Here is a 12,217-nt window from a genome sequence, read left to right as displayed (position 1 = left end):
ATTTAAATCCAACTCCTACCAAGCCTAAATCAAATACACGCAAGTGACTGAGTCCAGAAGGACAGAATTGAAAAGACAAACTTCTACAGGGGAAATTATCTACCCCTCTTTAGCATAAATTAGTGTATTAGATTGTATTATATACCTAACTAATCAGATACTTGAGAAGGAATCCTGTTTATCAGTGTCTCCCAAATGTGCTATTTGCTGCTTTTCTGCCTCACAAGAGTTCTCATAAGTAGTACTGGGTTGATCTGCACATACTGCTTTCAAAATTTGTGAACAATAACAATAAAGATGTACTACAGCATCAAGTAAAAAGACTGCCAAGATTTCTCTGGAAGAATGTTTAATTCTTTTTTCTATCAGCAACTTATTTAGTGATTATGCAAGTGATGCCCACACATTAATGAACAAGGAGAAAAATGTACAAAGCTAAAGTGTAGAGTTGAGCTGTTTCAGCTGACTATTGCTCTTAGTGGTGAAACATTCTTTCTAGGTTAGTATAAATACAGTTTAAGTCTTAGGATATGGCTCAATGACAAAGGATAAATTATGAATTTAAGCAACATGAACAGCAGATAGGCCATAGTCCCATGGAAACTGTTAAAGACAGTGAAGGATTCAGTTACTCTAAGTTAATAATATTTACTTAGCCTTGCAAAGGCAAAAAAAAAAAAAGTAATATAGTCAGTGCATTAGAATTCATCTGCTCTCTGTTTATATTTCCTGTTAACTTTTAGATTCATTATGAAATATTTAAGAAAAAATTCTTCTGAAGCATAACAAAAATAGGTACTGTATAAATTTAAAGTGTTATGACAAAAAGAAATATCTACAGATTATAAAGAAACTCTGGGAGATCCTCAATTCTCACTCTTTTGGGGGGGTGTTGATTTAAGGCAGTATATCTAAAATAACCAATCATTGTATAATTTTGCTTAAAAATGTGGCACATAGAATTAAATAACTTTACATTTGATATCCTCAAAGGACAACTTCAAATAATATATTCTTCCTGTTAACTTATTGAGATCAGTGGTTGGGCCCTGATGGCTACAAACTGCCATGGTGTGCTTCCCTTGAATTGAGAATGGGGATTCCTTTTTTCTTTCAAGATCCAGTCAACCAAAGGGGTAAAAAAAAATGAAAATCAAAAATTAAAAAATTCTTCATTTAGTTTAATTTTCAGAGCTAAATAAATTTGCTGCATATATGAATTTAGACTTTTAACTTAAGGCAAAACGAAACCATCTTCAATTTCCTTCTTTTTTTTCCCCTATAATATGAGCAGTTAAAGGAGAAAAAGGGAAGGGAAGGGAAGGGAAAAGAAAGCTAGGAAAGAATAGACAGAGAAACGTATGGAGACAGCCACGGGTACAGAGATAAAGAGAGATGTCACCAGGAAAGGCCAAAGTCAGAAAGGGAAAGAAAGGGAAGGAGACATGAAAGTCAGAGAGGTCGACAAAATGACAAACGTATGCTGCAAAAGGCTGAAGGCTGAACAGGGACGCACATATACGGCCCACCACAGAAAAAGACATTTGGTATAGAGTGACAGAGAGTGATATAAACATAAGTCTTTCTTTTAGAATGTAAGTGACCTTTAATGACTTTACTGTTAATTATTGGCTTTTTATAGATATATGTAGAGTAATTACTATTTGGTCCCATCAACTAAAGAATATAAAATACAAAAAAACAAGCAAATCATACATCCTTACCATTACTACTAGTACTTGTATCGAAATCTACATTTGAGGTTTTAAAAAATTATTGGTAATCTTTCGGTGGGGTGATGGTACTGTAGCTATGATTTTTAAGTCTTTATTTTTAGATGAGTTGCTGAAATACTCTTGGGTGGAATGATATAATACCTGGGACTTGTTTCCAAATAACCTAGTGTGGGGGTAGGGAAGAAGTGGGTGGAGGTATATACTAGCTGTGCATCAACTAACTGCTGAAGGTGATGACAGGGCTTCATTATACTATGTTCTCTACTCCTGTAGTGGTTGAAATTTTGCATAATAAAGTTTTAAGATTTTATCTTCAAGTATAATTAATTTAAAAAAATTAAGGATTAGGTTAAATTGGGTTAACTTAGTCAAGCCACTAAAACAATCTACTGAGTAAAATTAAATCTTTTAGGTGAAAGCAAGATTTGGTAATACTCAAACTGAAGGAAGAAATATGACAAACTTAGAGCAAGTATAAGAAATTGAATATACACTCCTTGAAAGAAACAATTTTGTATTTAAGACTTCTGAAATTCTTGACTTGACTGAATCTGACAGAGATCTTTTCATAAAATGTGAAATGATCAATTTAGGCTCCTTAGACAAACTTTAAGGCTGGTGGGCTCATCCAAACCACTCATTTTACTGTTGGCAAGGCCCAGAAAGGGTTAAGTGATTTATCAAAAGATTATTTTTTTAAAGTAAAAGTAGTACCAAAATCAAAAACTAGAAAGTATGAATACACAGAAGAAAAAAACCAATCATCCATAATTCCACAAACACAAATTTCATGATGTTTCCTAACAGCTTTTTTTTTAAGCTCTTAGGTTTGACTTTTTCCCCCCATATCTATTAACATGTTAAATATAAAAATCTATATATATTTTTCCTAATATAACTAAGCATTTTTCCATATTTGTATATATTCTTTGTAATAGTTATTTTTAATGGTTGTTTAATATTTCATGGAATACATACAGTTCTCTAATTCATTCTCCTATAAAATGGCATTCATATTATTTCCAACTCTTTATTACTATAAATAAAGCTGCCATGAACATATTTATACATAAAATGTCATTATGGTTAGGCATAACCATAAAAGTCATATTTGATTTTTTTCATAAGTAAGATAAAACTTCTGAATAGAAGCATTTTTGTCCTTTTGAAAATTTATTAAGGGGCAAAACAAAGTTAGATTCTCCATTTTCTCTATGGAACCAGCTCATGAACAGTAAAAATGATACAATGAGGAGGACAGCTGAAGACTATTTTCAGGATTGTTTTGGGCAAAACAATGTTTATATTGGTAGAGGCAGAAAACAATTTTATTTATTTATTTATTTATTTATTTTGCGGTACACAGGCCTCTCACCGTCGTGGCCTCTCCCGCTGCGGAGCACAGGCTCCGGACGCGCAGGCCCAGCGGCCATGGCTCACGGGCCCAGCCGCTCCGCGGCACGTGGGATCCTCCCGGACCGGGGCACGAACCCGTGTCCCCTGCATTGGCTGGTGGACTCTCAACCACTGTGCCACCAGGGAAGCCCAGAAAACAATTTTTTAACTAAAACTATACCCTACCTGTTGGAAAGATTTTTCTGCTTGACGTTCAGCATCAATAACTTGTCTCTCAAGCTGCTGCATCTGAAAGGTGAGAAAAGATACAAAAAATAGAAAAATTCATATTTCCCTTTTGGAATTCTTTAAGAACATTTAAAGTACTTCAGTGAATATGAATTGCATACAATTTAGCACATTAAAAGCTCTTTCAGGGCATATTTAAAAATGGATCAAACAAAATACCAAAGGTTTGATACTTCTAATACAATGTAATATATACTACATGAGTATTCATCAATAGAATTTTCTTCATTGGACTATATGTTAGAAATCACTGGTTAACACATATTAAGAACAATAAATTAAATCTAAGAGAATAGTAAGATCTCAAATGTCATATTTGATTTGTTGATCAAAAATAGACATTTCTCCAAAGAAGATATACAGATTGCCAAAAAACACATGAAAGAATGTCCAACATCATTAATCATTAGAGAAATGCAAATCAAAACTACAATGAGATATCATCTCACACCAGTCAGAATGGCCATCATCAAAAAATCTACAAACAATAAATTCTGGAGAGGGTGTGGAACAAATGGAACCCTCTTGCACTGTTGGTGGGAATGTAAATTGATACAGCCACTATGGAGAACAGTATGGAGGTTCCTTACAAAACTAAAAATACAACTACCATATGACCCAACAATCCCACTACTGGGCATATACCCTGAGAAAACCATAATTCAAAAAGAGTCGTGTGGGCCTCCCTGGTGGCGCAGTGGTTGAGAGTCCGCCTGCCGATGCAGGGGATACGGGTTCGTGCCCCGGTCTGGGAGGATCCCATATGCCGCGGAGCGGCTGGGCCCGTGAGCCATGGCCGCTGGGCCTGCGCGTCCGGAGCCTGTGCTCCGCAGCGGGAGAGGCCACAACAGTGAGAGGCCCGCATACCGCAAAAAAAAAGAAAAAAAAAAAAAAAAAAAAAGAGTCGTGTACCACAATGTTCATTGCAGCTCTGTTTACAATAGCCAGGACATGGAAGCAACCTAAGTGCCCATCAACAGATGAATGGATAAAGAAGATGTGACACATATATACAATAGAATATTACTCAGCCATAAAAAGAAACGAAATTGAGTTATCTGTAGTGAAGTGGATAGACCTAGAGTCTGTCATACAGAGTAAAGTAAGTCAGAAAGAGAAAAACAAATACCGTATGTTAACACATATATATGGAATCTAAAAAAAAAAGAAAGGTCAAGAAGAACCTAGGGGCAGCATGGGAATAAAGATGCAGACCTACTAGAGAATGGACTTGAGGACACGGGAAGGGTAAGCTGGGACAAAGTGCGAGAGTGGCATGGACATATATACACTACCAAATGTAAAATAGATAGCTAGTGGGAAGCAGCCGCATAGCACAGGGAGATCAGCTCGGTGCTTTGTGACCACCTAGAAGGGTGGGACAGGGAGGGTGGGAGGGAGGGAGGGAGACGCAAGAGGGAAGAGATATGGGGATATATGTATATGTATAGCTGATTCACTTTGTTATAAAGCAGAAACTAACACACCATTGTAAAGTAATTATACTCCAATAAAGATGTTAAAAAAAAATTCCCAATGAGCAGGGGAGGGATAAATTAGGAATTTGGGAGTAACATATAAACATTCCTATATATAAAATAAACAACAAGGACCTACTGTATAGCACAGGGAACTACACTCGATATTTTGTAATAACCTATATGGGAAAAGAATCTGAAAAAGAATATATATATATATATATATATATATATATATGAATATATATATATATATATATGAATATATATATATATGGAATCACTTTGCTGTACACCTGAAACTAACACAACATCGTAAATCAACTATACTTCAATAAAAAATAAATAATAAAAAATTTTAAGACGAAGAAAAGGGCTCCCCTGGTGGCGCAGTGGTTGAGAGTCCACCTGCCGATGCAGGGGACACGGGTTTGTGCCCCAGTCTGGGAAGATCCCACATGCTGCGGAGTGGCTGGGCCTGTGAGCCATGGCCAATGAGGCTGTGCGTCCGGAGCCTGTGCTCCGCGACGGGAGAGGCCACAACAGTGAGAGGCCGGCGTACCGCAAAAAACAAACAAACAAACAAAAAAAACAAAAGAAAAGATACATTGACACAGGCTTAATATAGGAAAAAAAAGTCCCAGTGATATCAGAAAGTGGTATATTCTCATAAACTCCATAGGTGGTATGTTTAAGTCACAACTAAGGAGTTTTAATTCTTACAGATCATGATGGAAAGAGTATAGAAGATACTCTGATTAAACACACATGTCCACAAAAGCATACAGCACAGAGAATGGAAAAATATCTGGGTATTTTTTAAAAGGTCTGTGGAGAAGAGAAAGTTTGGAGATTTTAGAGGGTGGAAAATAAAAAAAAGTTTGGAGAGTTAAAGTGAAATAGTAAAATAAATATTATAAGTAAAATAAACAAAAGTCTTAAATTGGACCCAATGCAAGTTAACATCATACACAAACAGCATGTAAAACTAAATTTTTTGCTGAGTATTGAAGTCTGGTCAACACTAGAGCCGTCTGTGGCTCAGTCTGTGTTCATTATCAATTTTATTGTTGGCTGATATTCCCAGACGCCCTGAACTTCCAGAGCATCTCAAACTCACAGCACCCTGGGTACCACCCCATAGCCGACACTCCAGACCTGCCCCCTTCTCGAAAACCACAGAGAAGCGGCCTCCTGCAGGTACAACGGCCCAGCAGGGAGCTGCCCTCTCTGGACCGCCTGGGTGACAGGGACCCCAACTGAGGTGTGCACTGTTCTCAATGCCTGAAAGATGGTTTCTGTTATGATTGTACTGTATCATTTTTTAAGCGTACACTGGTTGGGAGAATTTGCTCTGTTTTGATAACTATGTTCAATTACCATTCGACACAAGTAAAACTCAAGACCATGAGCACCATCACCTTCACCCACCTAACACAAAAGATTTCTTAAACATTTCAGAAGTGGAACGCATGGAGCTCAGTAAAAGTATCTGTATTTACTCTACCATCCTTGTAGAACCTAATGATGAGTATTATTGGGCTGTACTGAAAGAGACTCAGACCAAACGCTGTGACAAAACAGAGCGCTACAGTACTAAAAATGATGGTTTGTTTAAGATAAAAAATGACATGTGGACACAGATGAGGAAAAGGTACAAATATGTTTTTGGGAAGCACGGCAACAACTACAACTGGTTCTTTCCTCTACATCCCACTACATTTACTGTCATTGAAAATAAAGTATCTTCTGTTTACTAGAGATGCATCACAACCTTTCTATGTGGGCCACACTATAACATCTGGTGACCTTGAATATGTGACTATGGAAGAAGGAATTGTTTTTTAAGTATAGAGCTATGAAAAGACTTAACAGACTTCTGAATAAGTCTGAAAAGTGTGCAGATCAAAGTGTGATTTGGAAGTTATCTGAAGATATGCAACTGGCAGTCTGCCTGAAATATGCAGGAGTTCTTGCAGAAAATGCAGAGGATTCCGAAGGAAGAACTCTATTTATAAATACAAAACTACTGCATGTCTTATTCAAGAGACAATGTCTAGTAACCCTCAGCAAGTAGCAGAAGCCTGCTGTTCAGATACGGCTATTACTTTTAATGGACTGACTCCTGAAAAGATAAAAGTAATGATGGATGGTGTGTGCCAGCTCAGGGCATTTGGACATTATTTCAATGACACACTGATTTTCTTGCCTTCAAATGGTTCAGAAAATGACAGAGGGCTGGGAAATAATAGGACTGTGTTGTCCAGGAGTGCTTGAAATGTGGCTAGTCCAAATTGACATGTAGCATAAGTATAAAACACACACTCCATTCAATAATATTATTTGAAAACCTAATACAAAAAGTATAAAAATCTCAGTAATTGTTCATACTGACTCAACAATGAAATGATAATATTTTGGATATGTTGCATTAAATAAAATATAACATTAAAATTAATGTCACCTGTTTCGTTTACAGTTTATTAATGTTGTTAGATATTTTTAGCATTCTTTTATTTATTTATTTATTTTGGCTGTGCTGCGCAGCTTGTGGGATCTTAGTTCCTTGACCAGGGATTGAACACAGGCCCGGCAGTGTAAGTGCCAAGTCCTAAACGTTGGACTGCCAGGGAATTCCCTATGGAAGATTTTTTTTTTTATCTTTCTTTTATTTAATGGAAGATTTCTTTTTAGCTTTCTTTTATTTATTTAAGAAATTTTTAAATTACATATGTGTCTTACTTTATATTTCTATTGGATAATAAAAATGTAAAACATTCCATTATCACCATATATGGCAATTTAACTTCCTGTCCACATGGCAGCATTTTTTAAAAGGAAGTTTACTGCAGGGATCTATATTCTGGAAGAGGTTTCAAATATTTGGATACGAAAATAGATACCTCCCAAGTGCATTCTCTGGACATATGTCACCTTTAATTTTTGTGAAGATATTTCAAATGTTTAATAAGCAAGTATTGTTGTCTAAAAGCATTTTATTGAGTCATTGTTACAGACTGCAGCATTATGTCAACCAGTTGGACAAGCATGGTGTCTCCTGTCTAGGATATTCCTTATCCAAAAAACTAACTGGCATGCACATGCCAACACCACATTCTTTCACTACTGACAATATGCTAACAATCATAACCTCTGCAATGCAACTACATTGTGTTTTCAGGGGAACTTTTGCACTTGTGCAGCCTTAGCCTCAATTTTGAATATTTTTGAGATTGCCAGGAAAAACAGGAAAATTCACAAACATATTGCTGCTCTGTAAAATTTTGCTAGTAAAAAAAAAAGACTGACATACCTATTAGAATGGCCAAAATCCAGAACATTGACAACACCAAATGCTAGCAAGAATGTGGAGCAACAGGAACTCTCATTCATTGCTCATGGGTATAGCCACTTTGGAAGACATTTTTATGGTTTCTTATAAAATTAAACATACTCTTATCATACTATCCAGCAAGTGTGCTCCTTGGTATTTACACAAAGGAGTTGAAAACTTATGTTCACATAAAAACTTGCACACAGGGACATCCCTGGTGGTGCAGTGGTTAAGAATCCGCCTGCCAATGCAGGGGACACGGGTTCGACCCCTGGTCCAGTAATATCCCACATGCCACGGAGCAACTAAGCCCATGTGCCACAACTACTGAGCCTGTTCTCTAGAGCCCATGAGCCACAAATACTGAGCCCATGTGCCACAACTACTGAAGCCCATGCACCTAGAGCCTGTGCTCCACAACAAGAGAAGCCACCGCAATGAGAAGCCCGCGCACCACAATGAAAAGTAGCCCCCATTTGCCTCAACTAGAGAAAGCCCGCGTGCAGCAATGGAGACCCAATGCAGCCAAAAATAAATAATTAATTAATTTAAAAAATATCTTAAAAAAAAACTTGCACACAGATATTTATAGCAGTTTTATTCATAACTGCCAAAACTTGGAAGCCACCAAGATGGACTTCCTTCAGTAGATGACTGGATAAACTGTGGTATATCCAGACAATGAAATATTATTTAGGGCTAAAAGGAAATAAGCTATTAAGCGATGAAAAGGCATGGAGGAAACTTAAATACATATTATTAAGTGAAAGAAACCAATCTGAAAAGGCTACATAAAGTATGATTCCAACTATGTAACATTCTGGAAAACGATGGAGACAATAAAGAGATCAGTGGTTGCCAGGGATTGGGGTGGGGGAGGGATGAATAAAAAGAGCACAGAAGCTTTTTAGGGCTGTGGAAATGCTCTGTATGATACCATAATGATGGATACATGTCATTATACATTGTCCAAGCCCATGCAATGTACAACAGCAAGAGTGAAACTATGAACTTGGGGTGACAATGATGTGTCTATGTAGGGTCAACAATTTGTAACATGTACCATTCTGGTGGGGGATGCTAATAATAGGGAAGGCTACACATGTGTGGGGGCAGGGATTATATAAGAAATTTGTATCTTCCACCCAATTTTTCTGTGAACCCTAAGCTTCTCTAAAAAGTTTTAATAATAATAATTTAAATAAATAATAATAATTTTTAGAAAGATTTAATAGTTTCTCAAGAGGACCACTCTGATCTGAATGTTTGTGTCCCCCCAAAATTCACATGTTGGAATCAGAGTGTCCAATGTAATGGTGATTAAATCCTGAGGGTGGACCGCTCATGAATGGGATTAAGGCTTTTATAATAGAGATCGCACAGAGCTCCTAGCCCCTTCTGCCAGGTGAAAGTACAAGAAGTCTGCAACTCAGAAGAGGGCCCTAACCTGATCTTGCTGGAATCCTGGTATCAGACTTCCAGCCTTCAGAACTGGGCGAAATAGATTTCTATTGTTTGCAAACTACAGAGTCTGTTGTATTTTGTTATAGCAACCCGAACAGACTAAGACAGAAAATTGGTACTGAGAGTGCAGTGCCTCTGTAACAAATATCTAAAAATGTGGAAGCAACTTTGGAACTGGGTAACAGATAGAGACTGGAAGAATTCTAAGGTGCATAGTAGAAAAAACCTACGTTGCCATGAACGAACCATTAAAAGCAATTCTGGTGAGAGCTCAGAAATAGAACAGGAAAGCTATAGAGAAAGCCTCAATCTTCTTGGAGAATATACCTAAGGATTGTGAACAGAATGTTGGTAGAAATGACGGATGGTAAAGGCTCTTCTGTTAAGGTCTCAGACGGACATGAGGAACATGTTATTGGAAACTGGAGGAAAAGCGATCCTTGTTATAACGTGGTAAAGAGCTTTGCTGAACTGTGTTCATGTCCTAGTGTTTTGTGGAAAGGAGAACTTGTGAGTGATGAAATTGGATATATAGCTGAGGAAATTTCTAAGCCAAGTGTTTAAGGAGTGGCCTGGTTCTTTTTGAATGCTTATAGTAAAATGTGAAAAGAGAGAACGACTTAGAGATGGAATTGTTAACCAAAGAGGATGCAGAAATGGAAATTTTTTGGCCTATCCATATTGAAAGAAATGAGAAAGCCTGTTCCAGAGAGAACAGGGTGTGGCCAAGCCACCTTGTGATTAAGAGATTAGTATGGGTTTGAACCACAGACTGAATCAGCCACCCCAGCAGGAAAACAGTCCGTTTGAACTGAAGAAGAAGGAATGAGGAAGGCTGTTGGACTTAGATTTTACAGGACAGGACTATACGGCTGTGAACATGGGCTATTCTTCAAGACAAGGAAAGAAGGACCATAAACGTAATTCAGAGATCATCAAGGCTCCACAGCTAACATTGTTCTCAATGGTGAAAAGCTGAAAGCATTCCCTCTAAGATCAGGAACAAGGCAAGGATGTCCACTGTCACTACTTTTATTCAACATAGCTTTGGAAGTCCTAGCCATGACAATCAGAAAAGAAAAACAAATAAAAGGAATCCAAATTGGAAAAGAAGAAGTAAAACTTTCACTGTTTGCAGATGACACGATACTATACATAGAAAATCCTAAAGATGCTACCAGAAAACTACTAGAGCTCATCAATGAATTCGGTAAAGTTGCAGGATATAAAATTAATACACAGAAATCTCTTGCATTTGTAAACACTAACAATGAATGATCAGAAAGAGAAATCAAGGAAAATCACATCATAAAGAATAAAATACCTAGGAATAAACCTACCTAAGGAGACAAAAGAACTCTACTCTGAAAACTATAAGATGCTGATGAAAGAAATCAGAGATGACACAAACAGATGGAAGGATATACCATGTTCTTGGATTAGAAGAATCAATATTGTAAAAATAACCATACTACCCAAAGCAATCTACAGATTCAATGTAATCCCTATCAAATTACCAACAGCATTTTTCACAAAACTAGAACAAAAAAATTCTAAAATTTATATAGAAACACAAAAAAACCCTGAATAGCCAAAGCAATCCTGAGAAAGAAAAACAGAGCTGAAGGAATCACACTCCCTGACTTCAGACTACACTACAAGGCTACAGTAATCAAAACAGTATGGTACTGGCACAAAAACAGACACACAGATCAATGGGACAGGACAGAAAGCCCAGAAATGAACTCACGCACCTATGGTCAATTAATCTTTGACAAAGGAAGCAACAGTGTACAATGGAGAAAAAAACAGTCTCTTCAACAAGTGGTGCTGGGAAAACTGGACAGCTACATGTAAAAAATGAAATTAGAACACTCTCTAACACCATACACAAAAGTAAGCTCAATGAGCCACAACTACTGACCCTGCACTCTAGAGCCCGCGAGCCTGCGCTCTAGAGCCTGTGAGACACGACTACTGAGCCCGCATGCCAAAACAACTGAAGCCCACATGCCTAGAGCCTGTGCTCTGCAACAAGAGAAGCCACCGCAATGAGAAGCCCACACACCGCAACAAAGAGTAGCCCCCTCTCTCCGCAACTAGAGAAAGCCCAAGTGCAGCAATGAAGACCCAAAGCAGCCAAAAATAAATTAATTAATTAATTATTTAAAAAGAAAAAGGAAACTCAAAATGGATCAAAGACCTAAATATAAGGCCAGACACTATAAAACTCTTAGAGGAAAACACAGGCAGAACACTTTTTGACATTAATAGCAGAAATATCTTTTTTGTTCCACCTCCTACAGTAATGAAAATAAAAAAAAAATAGGGGCTTCCCTGGTGGCTCAGTGGTTAAGAACCCACCTGCCAATGGAGGGGACACAGTTTCAAGCCCTGGTCCAGGAAGATCCCACATGCCGCGGAGCAACTAAGTCTGTGTGCCACAACTACTGAGCCTGTGCTCTAGAGCCCGTGAGCCACAACTACTGAGCCCGTGCACCACAACTACTGAAGCCTGCACACCTAGAGCCCATGCTCTGCAACAAGAGAAGCCACTGCAG

The 12,217-nt window shown here is 37.7% G+C and overlaps 2 protein-coding genes across 3 annotated transcripts in view; one reads left to right on the top strand and one right to left on the bottom strand.

Annotated features, from left to right (window-relative positions):
- Nucleotides 1–12,217, bottom strand: part of PLEKHH2 (pleckstrin homology, MyTH4 and FERM domain containing H2) — a 117,504-nt gene that overhangs the window by 79,615 nt on the left and 25,672 nt on the right. For both annotated transcript variants that reach the window (XM_082643117.1, XM_082643118.1), the window contains exon 3: nt 3,318–3,380. In XM_082643117.1, the coding sequence (XP_082499243.1) occupies nt 3,318–3,380 (63 nt within the window). The remainder of the gene's footprint in view (nt 1–3,317; nt 3,381–12,217) is intronic.
- C1GALT1C1L (C1GALT1 specific chaperone 1 like) lies at nt 5,655–7,135 on the top strand (the record flags this gene model as incomplete). The annotated part of the gene is given in 8 exon segments (XM_082642992.1): nt 5,655–5,670; nt 5,946–6,058; nt 6,188–6,240; nt 6,242–6,250; nt 6,252–6,596; nt 6,598–6,700; nt 6,702–6,882; nt 6,885–7,135. Coding segments are annotated over 8 exon segments (1,071 nt in total).

This window comes from Mesoplodon mirus, assembly GCF_964341445.2.
Source record: "Mesoplodon mirus genome assembly, chromosome: 14".
NCBI lineage: Eukaryota > Metazoa > Chordata > Mammalia > Artiodactyla > Ziphiidae > Mesoplodon > Mesoplodon mirus.
The sequence above is the reverse complement of the archived record's forward strand: the minus strand, read 5'-3'. Positions and strand labels throughout refer to the sequence as shown.